Raw genomic sequence first — 17,858 nt, 5'->3', positions numbered from 1 at the left:
CTCAGACTAATTTCAGCCTATAGACGTATAGAGGAGCCGCGGAAGACCGAGAAGAAGCGCGTTCGCGCGAATCTGGCGGCGAAGGTACTCGGTATTTACTCTGGCAGTTGTGGGCACGCGATCGCCTTGCGGCGTGCGCCCTTGCAAGCTCGAAGTTATCTAAATCTAGGGCCCGGTTCTCACCTACTATCCGGGTATGCTGAAACTCTTCTCGCAAACACTATGTCTGCATGGATATACGCGAGGTCCAAGCAAATGGACTCGGGCTTCATGGACGAAGCTGAATGTTAGTTAGGGGTTGGATGGGGTTGACGAAACGAAGACGACCAAATTCGGAACGCCCGACGAAGTGTACAGAGAGGTGGTAAGAATAGAACATAAGTATCGCCGTCCGTGGATCCAGGACAAATGGAGATACCGAAGGCAAATCAGATTCGACGCGCGCGCAATACCAGCGCAGAGTTCACCCGATTATGAGATGCCCCAGCGTTCGCGCCCAAGATCAAAGGGGGGAAGATCATGTACCAAGTAAAGGCGTTCCTGTTACGCCCAGCGTGCCACCATAGCCGATGGGGTATAACTTGTGTAACATGACGGTCGAGATAGGTTGGTTGCAGTCGCCGAGAGTCGCCGGCGCTCGGTCCATTCCGAGTACGCAGAGTAGCTGTTACTAGTGAGTACGAATCAGCGCATATGTGAAGCTATCCAACAATTGGAATAGTCCAGTTTCCCTAGATAGATAATCAAAGCCGACGTCGGAGTCTGGCCGATTCGCCTGAAGAGGCTCACGGGCTGGTCAGCGCTGATGAGAACGATGAGAGATGAGATGAGAGATTGGATATGGGAAGATCTTGATAGCCGGAAGTGCGAGAGACATGGCAAGCGCTCGATGGCGGGGTGACAGCTGGGGTGTCGCAGGCATGACGTAACACGTCGACAAGATATCCCACATAATCGTGAAATGCTAAGGTTGCGCAGTGGCACAACAAGATTAGGTGCCGGCGTAGAGTTAAGCCTTCGTTCTGGCTCGTGGCTCCCTAACTCACCTAGTCCAATCGTTGTAGACGTCTTGCAACGCCGCTACACACGGAGAGGGCACGGGTGTTGCCGAATTGCCCATCTGCATCAGCATCCGTGGATCAATCTGTCAGCGATACCTGGTGTAAGATGTTAAATCGCAAATGAAAGTAGTGGAGATGAAATGCTGAAGCTTGCGAATGGGATGTTCGCGGCGAGGTAGACGCTCGCTCGGCTTCACTTGATTTCCATGGCATACAGCATACGGCGGACACTTTTGGTGAAGTGCAGGCTCCATCTGATATGAGCACCCGTTTCAGAACAACATGGAGCCCACGAACGCACGGAAGGCGTGTGACTGTGGACGGCGCATGCGTAAGTGCGCATGCCGGTGGCGAGAAAACAGCGAGCAGACAGCGATCGGACAACGAGCGGGACAAACGCACCACACACGGACCTGCACGAACCCAAGACAGTTATCCGCGCAGATCAGCCAGCCACACAGATCTATTCGTCCATGGATCCTCTCCCGTGCCGCGTTTCGCTTCCATCCGAGAAGACCTGTCAAACCCATCCCTCACCGCAGCGATCCTTTCGATTACACAATACAGTCACTCGTTAAATCCACGGCCCTCGGAGACGATTAATGTGGCGCCCGAATATCCGTTGACGAACAAGGTACAAGGTTCAGTCAGCTAGGCAGACCGTGCTCAGAAGACAAAGCGGAGGAGGGGGGTAAGGGACACAAGGCACGCACACGACATACCGGTACTGGTATTGCAAAACTGAAACCGTAACCGCACCACGAAGGATCCACGATCCTCGTCCGTATCCGTCTTGCAGCTGTCTGCGTCTGCCTGCCCACGGACACGCCTCTGCGCGCGTGCCACAGAATCTTAATCTCCTCCTCAGAAACCTTCCTTTCCTTTCCCTCTCCAATCGTCGCGGATCGCCGTTCCCAGGTGCCCACACCACGGCCACCCGGCGAACGTTGTCATTGAGGCGGGCCCTAGATACACCCTGTCGTTCACGGCAGATCGCCGAGCGTCTCCGTGGGTGTATGTCTGTCGCGCGCTTCGCCCACTACCGCGACAGGCAAGGAAGCGAAGAACCGTGCAGCGATCACGGGACGACGAGCACGGCACAGCGGCAAAACCAAGGAAGCCAGGGACATGATGCATGATGCCCACGCACCTAAACATAGCGCACATACAAGGTCAAGGTTTGTTTGAGCCGCAAAGAGGATGGGCGGCGTGGGTGGGTGTTGATGATGATGTGAGGATTCTCCTAAGTGCAGTATGCGCCAGACGAGATCGGCGGGTATCAGAGGGCGGCTTACCCTTTCTGGCGCTACGGGCGCTGATCCTGCCCGGCAGCGCGGCCTCTTGAGTGATCGCCGGCGTGAGATGTGCGTGTGCCTCGTTGCGCTGGACGGCTACCTTGCATCCACACCCACCACAAGTTGCCCTTATCCTGAGACCAAACCATTTTGAAGCTTGACCTTATTTACTTCTCCATTCTCATCCATCCCGTCGGGTTACCGTCGCCTGCCCAGGGCGTCCGCGTTTGAAGCTTTCGAACATGGAAAATCTTTTGAAATGCACCCGTGGCGCATCATCACGCCCGAAGCAAAAAAACGTGTTCTCCTTCCCGATCGGCCGCCGGTAGCCGAATTTGGCAAGGCTGCCTCGAATCCAGCCCGGATTTTCAGGAGGCCTGCGTGCTTGCGGCGACCGCGATGTTCGAGCTCTGCTCCGTCGGGTGCCCTGGTGCAAGACAAACTCCACAGCAACGTTCAAGAAATGCAAGCCAAAAATGAAGGTCAGCTCGCCTTATTGTCTCGTTGGCACGCAGAAGCAGGTCAAATGTACAAGTGTACGGTCCGAAGCAGATCTTAGGGGGCGTTGTGCGGCGCCTTCCATTGGCCATGCAAGGGCTGGTGGCTGCGCTCCGCGTCAAGGAAGAGCCTTGGTGCTGGGAAGGAGGCGGGGCGGCGTGGCCTTGCCGACCCTTTGTCGGTTCGTCGCCCATCAAACGTCTGCATTTCATTCCGTCTAATAATTATGCGCGCCCCCCGCGTTTCGTTCGCTCGTTCCCCGCGCCTCGTCGCTTCGGCGCCTCTTCCGCACCACCCTCTTTGGTCCCCCTCCGCTCCGCGTTAAGGCATTCTTTCTCGGCGGCGGCGGCGACCCATTTTCGGGGCACCCATTACGACGGTAGGCTGGCAGGCGTGTGTGCCAATCAGTCCAAAAAAGGGCAAGGGCAACGGGGATGGGGATAATGAGTTAGGTTCTGTTCATTTGTTCATGTCATTTACAGCCAAACGCCGCCTTTTCAGACAGCTGTCGAACGTGTTGCTGCCGATTGTCGGACTGGATCGCTGTTTTGGATGCTGGTTCTTGTTCGAAGCGGAGAGAGTTCATAAGAAGCGGGTCTGCCGATCGTATGCATTCATGGGGCAGGGTGCTCGGCGTAGCTCCCCGTGGTTAGCGCGCATCCTGCCCAACTTGAAGGATCCAAAACCCCAAGATGATTCATACGGTGTGTGTATACTCGTGATGGTTCTTGGTGGTATTAGTACAAGTTAACGTTAATGAGGGTTCCGTGGAGACCGGCATTGACAAAGTCGCGGGCTGTTGTGTCAGTGAGGATCATGTCATCAAGGGGGCAGCCGAGCCAAATTTACATCTCGGATTTCCTTTTTGTGATAAACACAAATTCCGAAAGGAAGAGAACCTTCCTGATTTAGAGGATCGCCGGTCATCCGGGCCTCCGCGGCACACGCAGGCGCTCGAGAAATCGTCGCGGAAGAACTACCCGCTGTAAAACATATGACACTCTCAATTCCACCCTTGAATCACATTGCATGTATGTCATACGAGGGCAACGGGCACTGGTAGACATGGACAGGCGCGAAGTTCATGACGGAAGAGAGCACCGTATCGGGGAGCTCTGATCCTGTGATGCCGCACGCTGTCATGTCCCCGTCATGGTTCCACAAGTGGGCCCGTGGATCGACTCGGAGGTAAATGATTTACTCAATAACTCAAAATTGGGCATCTTCGGCGTCCCTTGGGAGCAGTTACCAAATGGCGTCGATTGCAAATCGATGCGTGCGATACACGAGGCACGGCTCCTCCCGCGAGAGAAGATGTTTTTTCCTCGCTGCATGGGTGGGCGTGGACTGCCAAGTTGCCAAGGGATTGGCACGGACGAGCTGGAGGTGCAAGGTTTTTGTGTGCGTCTTGCTAGGTCCTGGAGGATGCCGTAAGGGGTTTATTGTGGCAAATTGTGCATGATCAATAAGTAGATAAATGAAGGGATGCTCGGATGTTGTGCATGCCCAGCTGGCTGGCATGGCTTCGGAGCATGGACGGGGAGGTTGTTCTGGGGGCGTTTATGTATAGAACTTGGACGGTATCCACGGTCGGATTCATTATGATCGGGCGGGGGGACCCTGTTTTGGGTAGAGGATTCCCGATTAGACAGGCGATACGTAACGGGCCTTGTCCGGTAGGCGAGAGTGCGTTATCCTTGTGCCAATCATGCAGACACAGACACAACCTCTCCCTGACATCGGCCAGCCCGGACACTAGGCCGTTGCATATATTACTCCCCCCGTCATACCACCCTACTCCCCTTCTCTTCTTTTCGCTCCCCTTCCACCCCCGCGCTCTACACGCCAGCCAGTCCTTCACACTCCGCCGTTGACAAGCTTGCTGTGCCAACGCCGAACAGGTTCCTGTGAACGACGGTCACTCAACAGCTTGCCGTCCAAAAGGCACATCTCCCCCAGCTGCGCGCGTGAAGGAAGGATTGGCCATCTGCCAAATCACTTGCTGTCCCAAGGCTGTGACGCACGGAGATTGCCAGAGTGCTCCTTGCCCACCGCATCTAGGACCAAAAAGGGCGCGAGATTCGAGCAAGCGACGATCGGCGCGCGTTTGAAGCCCGAGGATACGATAACTGTTTCGGGCGCAGGGCGTTGCAAGCGCTTGTTGTGTTTGTTGCTCTACGTTTGTTGACCCCATCCCATCTCATCACCGTTCTCCCGCGGTTATATATATATAGTGCCTTATAGCCTGCAACCCAGATCTGCTCGATCTATTCCATTCACGCCTCATCCATCCCCGCCTCTCTCTGGTACCCTTCCACCCCCCAATCATCTCACTCGTCGCCTGGGCAGTGTCTCGTTCCACCGTCTTCGCCCCGCCTTTATTAGCCCACTCCGACTACCATGCTCACATCTCCCATCATGTCCCGCCCCGGCATCGCTCTACCCTCGATTCGAGAGATGTTCCCCGGTAAGCTCTTATAATGCAACACGTCTTTACTTTCCATCTCATTCCTCCTCCCAGACATGGATGGCTCATCCGAACGCAGCACCCTCCAACCCACAGCTCGCCTCTCCCCTCAACAGTCCACCAGATCGGTGAGTTCTACAATTCTAACCGTCGTAGAAAGCCGTAGGAAGTTTATGTACTCACGTCTTCGCCGCAGCCTGCAATGAGGAGCGCCACCGATGCGGCGACCATGCGCAACGCCGACAAGTACCACGCACATTCACGCTACGCCACCTCTCCATACCCGCAGTACCGTGGCTCTCTTCCCTCGCCACCACCTTCGCGCTCAGGCGAGGCTCAGATGCACACACACTCATCATCCCCAGAAATTCTCCACCGTGGTCCCGTGACTACAAGCCCTGCTTATTCTTTTAACGTCCTCCGTGCAGACCCAGCTGGGTCCTCACTGGAGCACGTTGCCTCCTCTACGAGCGCACGCAACCACCCACGTGCAACTAATCTTGCCCCCGTCGCGCAGCCCACCCACTCCATGGCCCACACCTCAGGCATCGCACCAGTTTTCCGCGTCTCGATGCCCATCGATATGAGCACCGCGCGACGATACCATTATCACGAGCCTGCGCCCACCAATGCGCCAATGACAGGCCAGGTGACATTCCGCGAGGGCGGCGAGCCCTCCTCATCGAAGCACCACTACTCCGCAGCCCCGCCTACCCACGGACAAGCGCAAATGATGGCTGTCCACCAGCAGCATCCATACCCCTCCCAAGGACCCCCCAGTGGCTCCGCTGGAGCGTCGGCGTCATCATCTATCCCACCCGGCTCGATGCTCGCCTTCTCGATCAGCGATCCGCCGGGCCGTGCGCCCACCATCGTCGACGGCTCGCGACGCGGGTTCCCAAAGATCATTGAACAGGGTCATGCAGGGCAACATTCGGGCAATGGCGGCGGCAACGAGGGGCGTGGCAAGCGGCACGAGTGCCCACACTGCCGCAAGCGCTTCAACCGGCCGAGTAGCCTCAAGATCCATGTTAACACGCACACGGGCGCGCGACGTGAGTGCTCTCTTCCGCCTTTTTTATTTTCCCGATTTTTTCTCGTCATATATATTTTCCAATTCGTCATGGTGCCGTCAGTGTTCTGGCGCCGCTTGGTCAGACGATGGGCATGAGGTCACCGCGACGACTATTTCTCATTTGATTTTTTCCTTTGAGTTTTCCTTTCCTTCTCTTTCTATTTTTTTCTCTCCCAGCCGTGGCAGACGCGCGCCAAACCCCTTGCCCTGGGCGTCACGGCTGGCATCATGCATCCGATGCGGCTTCCCGTAGCCTGTCGGTACCTTTGCCTTTTCCCGGACAGTGTACAACACGAGCAGTTGACGGCAGGCGGCGGCCGACCTGACTCGGGACCCGGGGGGCGAGATCGCAGCGCGTGACAGTTGGTTCGCTTGTCGATCGACGCGATGTGCGTGCCTTGGTGAAGAGGTGAAAGAGAGGCGATTGTCGACGAATCACCTTCCATTTTGGATCACTGACGATTGCGAGGGTCCTTCTCGGCTCGCTTGTTTCGCTTCCCGTTGGTGGCGTTTATGGAATTGGTTGCTGGGTTGACGGCACGGAATTGCCGCTCGCCGTCCTCCGCAGTGCCGTCGGATTTGCGCTCGATCTGCGCGGCTCGGATCTCCATTTGGTCCATTCGCTTCCATGCTTCTTCTACTTCCTGTTCTTCTTGTTCTTTTTGTATATCGGGCTTCACGTTCTTGCGGTGTGTTGCATGTGCTGACGATCCTCGTTGCTTTCCTTCGCGTCTTCTAGCGTACCGGTGCCCGTATCCAGGGTGTGGCCGTGAGTTCAACGTGAACTCGAACATGCGCCGGCACTGGCGTAATCACTCGCGTGTTGGCGCCGGACCCTTCCCAGAGGAACTCGACGTCTTCGTGCAAACGCACCGACCCGATCCTCGCAGCGCTGGCCAATTTGCCAGTATCAACTCCGCTAGCGCCGGCATGGTGGCTACCTCACACCGTCGGGCAGCGAGCGGCGCTAGTTCCAGAGCTGCGCTCATCTCCCCGCCGACCACGACGCACAGTATCAGCGACGGCGACTCGGACGACGAGCCTGTCTTGCTTGGGTCTGGACCTGGACCCGGATCCGTTCCCTCGCGGCGACCATATGGCGCTATGGACGTGGACGATGCAGATCCCTCAGACGGCGAGAGCGCCTCCGAGGACGAGGATGAGGATGAGCGGCCCCGCAAGATCCAGGTTGTGCCCAGCTCCAGCTCATCCGAGTCGGAGTGGTCTCGACCTGCGTCGCCTTGTCGCCAGCCAGCTTCATCGACCTCGCAGACGACCTACTACACGCACGGTTCGCATCACTCGAGGAATGGGCATAGCGGGGATTATACGTACCGCCCGTCTCTGCCTGCTTACGCGCGCTCGATGACGGACACGCGGGTGTCGACTGCTCTGCGACCTGCATTTGCGACTTAGTGCTCGTCTTTAATGTTTTTCTTGCTTTTTCTTTCTTTTTTGATTCTTTCTTGCTTACAAGGATGTGGCAAAGCTGAATGCTAAACAACGCCGTGTACATATAACTGTGCTCTTGGTTTCAACCACTTTCTTGCTCTGAACGATCGTACGCAACAAACACATTACAGCATACTGTAGATCATGCAAATTCATGAATATAGGATAACGCACAAGTATAAATCGCTACTGGTACATATAACTGTTATTATTATGAGATTGCTTTCTTGGAATTAAATGGCTTTCGAGCGCAGTACTTCATTTCTTTTGAGAATTTTGATGCAGTAAGGAGGAAGAACTCAAAGTTAGCTTTGAGCATGCTAATCTTTCACATCCATTAGATACCTCAAGGAGTTAGGAAAGCAAGAAGTCCTTTAATTCATGCTGTATCAGCATGTCGCTGGAGCTTGGAGTACCGTACTGGAGTATGTACTGGCGCTCGAGCGTTTACTAGGGCTCGGTGACTTCACCGAGCGGAGCGTCGCAGGCTATATCCCGACGGACGAAGGAAGGTGCCGCCGGCCGCGGCCCACGGGGTCGTGCGACATGCGTTTGCATGCATTCGATTCTCACGCTCCTCTTTTCAGGACATCTTCCCTACGTTGTTGGTCGCTCCCGCTAGCCAGTACTGGGCTCCCCTTGTGCCCTTCTGATTCTCGAAGCGACCGCGCGCTTCCTCCGACTCGGACGAATCGTAGGTAATGACAGCTCGAGCTCCACTGGATGCTGTGTGTATATATGGGCATGCACTTGTGCTCGGCTCGCATGTTGTATGTGCAGTGAATGGGCTGGCTGGACGAATCCGAGGTGGCGAAATATGGTCAAACGCGGTTCCTTTTGTCTCTCAGCTTGAATGGGCTGTCGGGGCAGGTACGACTCCGACTGCGGAATGCTGGCGGCTTCGCAAACGGCACGCTCGGCAGGACCGAGGGAGGGCTTTGGACAGCTCCTGTAGATCGATTTATGGCCTATGATACCTGGCGAGGCTCAATCGTGTGATGGACTCGTGGTGTACAGGGTAAAAGATTCAGAGGCCGGCTACTTGCTCTGCTTGCGGTACCGACCCTCTGTTCTCTGCTTTCGGCTGGGGTGGCTTCTTGGGATATCAGTTTTTGCAGCCGCCGGGGTTTTGAATTTTATCCTTGCATTTTCAACTGTTTTTAGTTCCTGGCGGAAATGGAGAGCCAATATCTCTCGAAAAATCTCGGGTTAAACAGACCAATATGAATCGTTATGTTCTGGTACCGTAGGCGGTTCGCAGATTTGTTACCGAGTACACAATGGTATGGACTATATTCGATCGGTCAGTTCTTCGTTACTATGCAGTACCCGTGCTGCCTTCATCAATCCGAATAAATTTGCGGTTAGCGCTATAGCTGTACTCTGCGTCTTCATGCCCGTCTTTCGCTTAATGACCTTTGGACCTGTATCAAGTCTTCATGCACAGCAGGTGCAGACCTCAATAGCGGCCATTAATTGCTTCTCTCTGGTCATCAAATGCAGTACTAGGGTAGTACACACGCCTGCCAATCATACGTTCTCGCCACATGGTGCGCCTTGTCAGCTGTACTGTACCTGCGCACTGTACGGCCTCGACGATACTCACAGCTTCATTTTCTTTCTGGCGTGGATCATGATCATTGCTCCGACGATTAATGACTCCGTGGCTGTCTTCATACGGTTATTTCTGAGTCTCTACATAACGGGCTTCATTGTATTCGCCGGTATCATTGGCAGTTGAACGACTGCAACTTAGGCGCTCAACACGTCATCACATTCTCGTATGTGGGTTCCTGGATCTCGTCATGCATTGTTCGAAATGTTCAAGATGGCTGAGGTGCACCCCACGCTCTGCGGCGGCCTGTGGCTCATCTTTGCAGAATTCTCTCGCTTCCTTCGCAATCACGTACTGCCCGATGGCGCCACTTGTACTTAAACATTTCATACACTCCTGCAATCAAGCCATCTTGAGAGTAGAGGCCTCATGGGCAACGCGATGCAGCACTAAGTTCTCGTCGGTCTTCTTCCATCCGTATCATGAGGATCACAACGGCGATTCGCGGTTTGATCACCTTAGGAGTCGTTGTGATGGTGGCTGTTAGGGCCGTATGGGGGCAAATAGAATGATAAGCGCGACTTCCGTTGCTCAAGGAAGTAAGGATTCGAGGGGCGACGCATTCACAGGGCGGACTTTCAGGCACCAATAAGAGGACCTTTTTGCTCAGGAGGGAAACGGACGCCATCGGTGCATCTCCGATGATACAGGATTGACACCACTCGGAGGGTGTTGGTCCCTAGGTATGGTGTACTTTCTTCTTCTGCATGTAAAGTTCAGAGATGCTGATGTCGTAGAATTCCGATCAGTGTTGGGAGGTACAGAGCATCGCATTGCCGGTGATACAGGACATAGGGTATACATGTACTCCAAAGGATAGATTCGTGCGGACGTTCTATCATGGACTATGGGATTTTCTTGCTGATTTCGTCATGCCACTGGCACAAACTTGGATAAATTGATACGCTATGAAATTGCCTATCATCTGTTTGCGTAGAGTTAGATTAGTAGCTCGAATGTTCAGTCAGTACTTACGTTCATCCTGTGTCGACCATGCCCTTTATGATAGCGCAGCATGTTGACTTAAATAGATATGACATTGATAACTGGATAGCATAATGCGTGAAGCTGGGCTAAACGTGCTGTATACTACAAGTCGCTCTCAACATTTCCCAGCCAGATTCCTGCTAATATCTTCTGCGGTAAACCGATTTCTGGGGTCAGTCCTCAAACACGACTTGCACATCGCCCATAGATCATCATCAACATATTGTCTAAAACGATCATGGTCTGGACGGTGTCCTTTCGGGACGTTTGTTATCACCACCGCATCTTTAAGAGACTGTCCGGAAGGGGCCACGTACGGCTCGAGGTTGGAAAGTATCTAAAATTCAGAGAGTTAGTCTTGATTCGTGTGATGTGAAGAACACGTACCTCAAGTGATAGAATCCCAAATGCCCATATGTCGCTCTCTTTCGTCTTTTTGGGTACCGTTCCAGGTCCGCCGGGACCATCCCCGAAAAGTTCCACCGCCATGTACTTGTACGTACCACGATTCGTGACGGTTGTAAAGCCAGGGATGTCGACAAGGACCGACAATCCGAAGTCTGTAAGGCGTGGTTGACCTTTATCGTCGATGAGGACATTTTGCGTGGAGAGATCGCCGTGGACGACCGGCGGATCGCGTGTGTGCAGATATTTGAGGCCGTCAAGAACGCCAAACATCTAAGCGAGGCGAAGATAGAACGAGATCAAATTAGCACCAGTTGTTGTTGCGAAAAGCACGAAGAAAAGAGAAAGGGTGAACGAAGGAGACACACTATAGATTTTCGCGTATTCACCGCAACACCATTTCCATCTTGCCAATGTTGATTGTAGTAAGTCCTCAGAGAACCACTGTCATACCAAGGGGAGATGACGGATGGTATGCCCCGCCTTGGCGCGAGATCGCTTGCTATGCCGCAAAATGGAACGATATGCTCGTGTTTGAGTGTCGCCCATACACGAGCTTCGCGCATAAACTTCTGTACGATCATCAGCAACCTGTCTAGCCCGTGTATTGCTGTAAGGATGTCCCACCGACCTGTAGAATATTCGCGATCTCTGCTGGATCATCTGTGCATACGCGGACAGTCTTAATCGCGACCTGTAGCACCGCGAATTATGGTCGTTGTGAAACGAAGAAAAGACTCTGATACATACCTTAGTCTGCCCTTGGGAACTTCTCCACTCTCCATAGAAAACATCCCCAGATGAACCTCCCCCGCGTTGATGCACTTCGAGCTTTGTGACTTGACTGGTGATATCAGTGATTTGAGCTTGATTCATTGTATGTATCGGCTTTCGGAATGACGTGTCAAAAGATCACGATAGGTGGAAGTAGAGAGATGAGCAGCAAGATGATGCACTTTGCCCTGCTGATATAAAGGTAGAGATTGAGCGTGATATGTGCGCTACAAGGTATCCCATCGCCAACGCCTTAACTACTTGTGGGTCCTTGTGTATCCAGATATAGAACAAGAACCGAAGCATCGCCACAGAACCAGGGTTTCCCACGGTATATCTCTGGTACGGGGATGGGACACGTCGACAAGAACGTTTATCGGATCGTTTTAGCAGGTCAAACATGCTGGGAGGAGCTAGTGCAAGTACGTTTTGGACTGCTATATGGATACAGTTGTTGTGATTGATATCGATCATTGTCTTCAGATCAGAGCATCTTTGGCAATATTTGATGGAATATGGAAGATGCTAAGCGATGCGATAACCTGGGGAGCAGAGCACAGTGCCAACTAACCGGCCTCTTCCTCAGCTCGTTACCGTCTCTCAAAAACCAGAACTCATGGACACTATTGCTACTGTCAGAATCGATGATTTTGACGCTACACACATGAAGTCATTAGCTTTCTAGCCGTATAAAGGGTCAACTCATTGTTGCTGAAACAATAGTCAGACCCGTTGACTCCGCAGAAATGCCTAGAAACTGTCTTGAGGTTAACTATAGCTTGTGCAAAGGAAGGGTGTATGTTACAGATATCGATATGTAGGAAATATCGGCTCGACCATTGCCATGTTCTTTGCGACTGTCCACCTCCTGATCGTGAACCTGGCGCTGTATCCTTATCAGATGTCATCACCTTGGCTTAACCCGTCCCATTGTCGGATATCTTTGAGTTATTTGAGAGGGAAGTACGGAGAAACATCGCACACCTCTCGGCCATTGCCCATATACCACCAGAGGAAGTTTTGGTTCCTGTACAGATATATCATCCTTCGCTTCGTGGTTATCTCTGGGACAGCACGCGATCCAGCGAACTTCATATACCACCATGGACATCCCATACTCACTTTCCCCAACACTACCTCCTGATCATTAAAAGAGCCTTCACATCAGAGGAGTCGGATAGTCCACCATGATCTTTTTGTAACGATATGTACAAGCAAGCTCGAAACATGGTCATTATTCCATCACTGCGTTGTGCATGCCTTTATTGGCCACAGCATCTCGCAGAGGTCCTAATAAACTCTGAACCGACCGCTGAACTCCAGATACACGTTCTTGGCTTCCTTAACGGCGCTTGGTTTTCTCGCTATTAGTGATCTTCAGACTCGAGAGGCTCCATTGGACCCCACAGTTTCTCGAGAGAGTTATGGATATTAGGAAGGTCAGCTGTTATCCATTGAAATCCGATATCATATGTTGACTAGGTTTGCTCACAGACTACGAGTTCACAAGTATTGAAGGGCTGGGATGAAATGTTGCATCTGATTGGCGATGCGTGGTCCTTTTGTCACGAAGTTCTTGGATTTTATGTGCGTAGTATCATAAGCAATATAGCATGGGATACGGAATCCACTAATATGTGATACCATATGGGAATGAACATGTATACTGTTCGTGTTGCAAGATAAGGTTTAGTCGTATGGCCTAATCACGATCGCATATAATAGAGCACGAGTACCTAAAGTATGTCCCGTTCTATCATCGTCAAGAGTACGACCGACACAGTCTGAACGTGATTAGTGACCCGAATCTTCGCCTTCCTTCTGGTTCTCGGAGTTGGTTCAAATTTTACGGTGAGCAATAATCCAGCCGAGGACACGGGTTATGCTTCGGAATTGGATGCACAGGGCTCAATTCACCACAGGTGCATTTTATTTATTATCAGATTGATAAGCGTATTGGTTCTAAAACTACGCTCGATTATTCGGTAAACCTTTCATTGATCTAGCATAGTTTCATTGTGCGTTTTGATTTTAAGACTGAGAGATCGCTGACGTGCTATGGCAGCACAAAAGCTGTATCTGTATCGAGATGGAGCGACAAGAGGGGTTGGGTAGAGCCTGCGCGTGTCTGACCTTAGCATTGCAAAGTATACAATCACAAGCACTTTGACAAACTATGGGACATCGTGCGTTGACATACAATAGGGACCAACACGCTAAAAGGTCTGACTTGGTTCCGGCGCCATGGCAAGCAGTTCTGTCTATAGCACTGAAAGCGTAGCTGGGTTCTTTGGGAATCATTTTACATGTACACGTAGTTCGACAGAATTTCATTCATTGACAGACATTACTTGATTGATTAGCGATTCAGCAGAAGATAAAATAAAAAGATATCAATCATCAACAAAACAAAGAAGACCGGTCGATGCTACAGTTAATACTTGAATCCATTCGTTCAGGAAAGCAACGTTCGCCTACGGAAAGGGAGTGGACGAGCCCCAGGGCACCTGCAGTAAGCCTACAGACCCATCTTGAGATCCCCTTCATCCCAATATGTTGGAGCAAAGAGAACCAACTCCCGGCGGGAATGGCTATCGTATAAAGCCGCCTTTGTATCCAGGAGGCAAAAGAGCCTGTATGGGCTGCAGTCAGTAAGTTTTTCACGACGGCACCCTCAAATGAAACCGGTACCTCCCCTAGGCCCTAAAGGACCCCAGCCAAACAAGTTGCCGATCGGCTTGAGGAAGAGACTCTCTGGAAGAATTACGCCCACTGCTGCAAACAGAACCATTGTGGCGAGATCGGGGTGCTGCTCTATAACATCGCCTGCGTGATAAAGTGACATTAGTGCTTTCTGATTTTGTGGGGTTTAGTTGTGGCCCTACGGCCGCGAAGAACTTTCTCAAGGTCGCCTCTTCTATACCCATCCTCAAACCGACTTCTACCACGCGTTTTTCCAGCTCTTCCAACGCACTGCTCGCTATCCTCTGTCTCCCCTCGTGACCCGGAGCCTCATCCATTGGTGGAAACTCTTTCTGAAGCCATACAAGAACGTCCGCAGACACATATTCGAGTTCGTGTGAAAAGTCCTCGAGGGTAAAGTCATGCAGTTTCATTTGCTGCTCGAGTTCCTTACGTGCTGCTGCCGTCGCATTGATGATGTAGTCCAATCCGGAGTGAATCCTGGTAATTTGGGTCGCGACTTTTTCGGAGGTTTCCTTGGCTTTCTCCAGCTCGCAGTTCGTATATTCTCGAAACTTGTTCTCGAGAGCGACTGCGTGCTCCCAGAAGAAGAATGAGGCGAGAGTATCTATGTAGAGCTGGAGTGGAAAAGAGACTGCGCTGCATTTAGTGACACTTCATTTGGAAGGAGACAACGGGACGCACTCTGAGGGACTCCGTATAGAGTTGGCCTCCATGTTAAAACAATTACTAGCTTAGACACGATAGGATAGCGTTTGGGACGTTGACTTACTCGTGGAGGACGGGACACCGTTATTAATTAGACCTGCAAGGCATCAGCACATTGTGTGTAGCACAAAGAAAGTCGAGATATGCACTTTGCTCGACACCTCTTGTGTGATGCTGCACTACATCCGATGCAGAGGGGCACACACATAAAAATAACAGTGCAAACTGGAGGATCCAGCTAAGGAGGCGCATGGTAGTGGGAACACGAGTCTCAGCGAGAGGACAAGAAGGAGCTGGCTTGCGATTGCGTGTATCGAGTACGGTTCTTAATTATATTCAAGGCTACACAGCACCTTGTATTCTGGCACAAGGTCGTCGTTTCGAATTCCCTGGGCGTCTAGTTGGATGCTGTACAAGCCGGACGAGAAGTTGCCTATATCAAGGCGCCCTTACAGATGTGTGGGTCGAACCTCCAAAAGTGCGCCGCTAGCTGTGGGAGAATGCTGTGTTGAAAGAGAAGCTGGACCCTCAAGCGGTCTCAGCAGTCTAGGGATCGAACTGTGATAAGAGTGCGGCGTTGTGCTTCATGGGTTCGGTTGCGCCCAGAGTGGGAAGTAACGGCGGCGTTAGTCCCTTTACTAGTGACTTGGAGGGGAAGCTACAGACGATGATCAATGTGCTTCGTGGTCTAGGAAAGAGATTCGGGAGGAACCCTGCCCCTGGAGGAACTGTTCCTGGTGCGCGTCGTTGGAGAGTCGATCGGTTGCTTGTACGACCTGAAAAGCACGCTTAGTTGATCCAGATACTTATATGCTCATTAATGGCACCGTATGATACAACTCTAGCGGGTATATGAATGCATAATCGAACCACACCTTATCCCAGGCCAACATCCCACTTCCCCCTTCAAACCTTCGATCATCGCCTCGGCCGCGTCAAATACCCCAGATGCTTCTCGGCCGTGTATCGCTTCTTCGGGTCTGCATCCCAGCAGTGCGTGCACGACGACCGGACGGAGGGATCGAGGGCGGGAGTGAAGCGCGCGGGGTCGGGACGCAGGCCTCTGGGCACGCTGCGGAGTATTTGGGCTTCGTTGAGCGTTGCGCGTGTTGTGGCATCGATGTAGGGCTCGAGGTTGGTTTGGATCTGTGGGAGGCGGGGTGAGTCATGGCTGGGAGGAGTGGGAGGAGCGGATGTTGATATGGAAAAGTAGTAATAAGGCAACGCCGGTTAGAAGAGAATCAGTGTGTCCGGTTGTTGTGGGTAGGGAAGACCAGAAACGCGGTAAGCTCAAGCACGCATGCGAGAAATGGGGTAGAGTAAGTGAGGAGGGCATACAGCGAGAAGGCCAATGGAACAGCAGAGACGATGGAGGCACAGGGACACAGAAACGAAGAGCCAAACAAATCGCACCTCGAGCGCTAAAATCCCAAACGCCCACAGATCCGTCTCCTTCGTCTTCTTCGGCGCACTGAAGCTCGCGCTCAACCCTCCCATCGCTGGCGGCGGCGCCGACTGCAGCAGCTCGGCGGCCATGTACTTTGCCTGCCCGCTCACGCTGACAGTCGTGAACCCCGGCGTGTCGACCACGAGCGCGAGCCCAAAGTCGGCGAGGCGCGGCTGGCCCGCAGAGTCGATGAGGACGTTCGACATGGACAGGTCGCCGTGCACGACGGGCGGGGAGCGCGTGTGGAGGTAGACGAGGCCGGAGAGGACGCCGAGCATCTGCGGCGGGTGAAGTGTAAGTGTGACGCGGCGAGGACAGAATCTAGATTGGAGTACGCACGAAGTTGTCCCGCTGTTTCCTCGGTACCTCTCTCCGCCCCCTCGTCCACTCGCGCTCATAGTACGCGTACAGCGAGCCGTGCTCGTACCACGGCGAGATGACGGAGAGTATGTCTGGGCGCGGGCCGAGGTCGGTCGCGATCCCGAGGAAGGGGGCGATGTTCGCGTGGCTGAGCTCGGCCCAGACGTTGGCTTCGAGTTTGAACTTCTGTGCAAGAGGAAAGACGGATATGGAGATGGAGAGAGGGAGGTGGATGCGGTGAGTTCACGTAGCGCGTGCGTGTATACAGGCACTTTGGCCAGCTCACCTTGAGCACGCGCGCCGAGTCGCCGCCGTGGTGCAGGCGCACTGTCTTGATCGCGACCTAGGCGTGGTACAACGTCGCATCAGCATTAGCGTTAGCGGTGCCACCGAAACCGAGACACCACGAAACGCCCGCCCAGCCAATACGATCACCGCCGACGCACCTTCTGACTCGCCCCATCACCGCTCGCCCACACACCAATGAAAACGTCTCCGAACCCGCCCCCGCCAACAGCGCCCCCGCCGGACTTGCACACTTGGCCGGTGAGGCTCGGGAGTGCGCTGACAGTGGGGTTGCTCATGTTGCGCGGGGGCCGGGGTGGGGCGAGGTAGCGCCTGTCCATGACTGTGACTTGGCCTAGCCTAGGGTCGAGGTCGAATTAGAGGGTGGCTCGTGTGGAGATCTTCTGTGCGGGGTGGGGGAGGGAGAGGTACGGTTGGAACAGTGGAGGTGCTGGGGGATCAGCGAGGTGAGAGGAGAAGCCTGCAGTGAAAAGGGAAGAAGGGGCGGGTTGCTGTGAGGAAGCATGAGGCGTGCAGATGCATAATGCCGTCCCGAGGGTTTACTCGACATCGCCTTCGCTATTGTCTTCGCCGTCGTCATCGCCATGGCACGACAGGTCCTCGTTGTATGCGATGCATTGTTATGAAGAGAGCTTGATCTAGGCGCTGGGCCGTCTTTCTACGGGGTGCTTGAACAAGTGAAGAACGTGTCGGTGGTGCAGTGTC

General features: G+C 53.2%; 6 protein-coding genes across 6 annotated transcripts; 3 read left to right on the top strand and 3 right to left on the bottom strand.

The window, feature by feature from the left end:
• Positions 1 to 1,343: 1,343 nt before the first annotated feature.
• Positions 1,344 to 3,843, top strand: CONPUDRAFT_72090 (uncharacterized protein; the record flags this gene model as incomplete). Its single annotated transcript, XM_007769263.1, has 8 exons — positions 1,344 to 1,392; positions 1,696 to 1,810; positions 2,054 to 2,239; positions 2,315 to 2,425; positions 2,573 to 2,838; positions 2,892 to 3,233; positions 3,337 to 3,558; positions 3,596 to 3,843. 8 exons carry the CDS (start codon positions 1,344 to 1,346, stop codon positions 3,841 to 3,843), a joined length of 1,539 nt encoding a protein of 512 aa, XP_007767453.1.
• A 1,336-nt stretch (positions 3,844 to 5,179) lies between these two features.
• On the top strand, positions 5,180 to 8,038 carry CONPUDRAFT_136509 (uncharacterized protein). The gene is made up of 4 exons (XM_007769372.1): positions 5,180 to 5,321; positions 5,376 to 5,449; positions 5,518 to 6,376; positions 7,136 to 8,038. The coding sequence occupies exons 1-4, from the start codon at positions 5,255 to 5,257 to the stop codon at positions 7,810 to 7,812; spliced, it is 1,677 nt and encodes a 558-aa protein (XP_007767562.1). The 5' UTR covers positions 5,180 to 5,254; the 3' UTR covers positions 7,813 to 8,038.
• Positions 8,039 to 8,229: 191 nt separating this feature from the next.
• On the top strand, positions 8,230 to 9,098 carry CONPUDRAFT_72088 (uncharacterized protein; the record flags this gene model as incomplete). Its single annotated transcript, XM_007769262.1, has 4 exons — positions 8,230 to 8,360; positions 8,436 to 8,542; positions 8,629 to 8,718; positions 9,013 to 9,098. 4 exons carry the CDS (start codon positions 8,230 to 8,232, stop codon positions 9,096 to 9,098), a joined length of 414 nt encoding a protein of 137 aa, XP_007767452.1.
• A 1,467-nt stretch (positions 9,099 to 10,565) lies between these two features.
• CONPUDRAFT_72087 (kinase-like protein) lies at positions 10,566 to 11,731 on the bottom strand (the record flags this gene model as incomplete). The annotated part of the gene is made up of 5 exons (XM_007769261.1): positions 10,566 to 10,787; positions 10,838 to 11,128; positions 11,224 to 11,427; positions 11,487 to 11,549; positions 11,606 to 11,731. 5 exons carry the CDS (start codon positions 11,729 to 11,731, stop codon positions 10,566 to 10,568), a joined length of 906 nt encoding a protein of 301 aa, XP_007767451.1.
• A 2,572-nt stretch (positions 11,732 to 14,303) lies between these two features.
• CONPUDRAFT_72086 (uncharacterized protein) lies at positions 14,304 to 15,292 on the bottom strand (the record flags this gene model as incomplete). The annotated part of the gene is made up of 4 exons (XM_007769260.1): positions 14,304 to 14,455; positions 14,604 to 14,939; positions 15,105 to 15,137; positions 15,190 to 15,292. 4 exons carry the CDS (start codon positions 15,290 to 15,292, stop codon positions 14,304 to 14,306), a joined length of 624 nt encoding a protein of 207 aa, XP_007767450.1.
• Positions 15,293 to 15,841: 549 nt separating this feature from the next.
• Positions 15,842 to 17,473, bottom strand: CONPUDRAFT_143408 (kinase-like protein; the record flags this gene model as incomplete). The annotated part of the gene is made up of 5 exons (XM_007769371.1): positions 15,842 to 16,186; positions 16,454 to 16,765; positions 16,827 to 17,033; positions 17,134 to 17,190; positions 17,294 to 17,473. The coding sequence occupies 5 exons, from the start codon at positions 17,471 to 17,473 to the stop codon at positions 15,959 to 15,961; spliced, it is 984 nt and encodes a 327-aa protein (XP_007767561.1). The 3' UTR covers positions 15,842 to 15,958.
• Between the last annotated feature and the right edge of the window lie 385 nt (positions 17,474 to 17,858).

Source organism: Coniophora puteana (genome assembly GCF_000271625.1).
Source record: "Coniophora puteana RWD-64-598 SS2 unplaced genomic scaffold CONPUscaffold_5, whole genome shotgun sequence".
Lineage (NCBI taxonomy): Eukaryota > Fungi > Basidiomycota > Agaricomycetes > Boletales > Coniophoraceae > Coniophora > Coniophora puteana.
Note: the sequence above shows the minus strand (reverse complement) of the source record. Positions and strands in the feature narration are given on the sequence as shown.

What these genes read in the sequence shown, in the direction of transcription:
- CONPUDRAFT_136509 (XM_007769372.1), top strand. Translation starts at nt 5,255, where the DNA reads ATGCTCACATCTCCCATCATGTCCCGCCCCGGCATCGCTCTACCCTCG. An exon ending in GATTCGAGAGATGTTCCCCG is followed by an intron (nt 5,322 to 5,375) that starts GTAAGCTCTTAT and finishes TCCTCCTCCCAG; the next exon opens with ACATGGATGGCTCATCCGAA. An exon ending in CTCAACAGTCCACCAGATCG is followed by an intron (nt 5,450 to 5,517) that starts GTGAGTTCTACA and finishes TCTTCGCCGCAG; the next exon opens with CCTGCAATGAGGAGCGCCAC.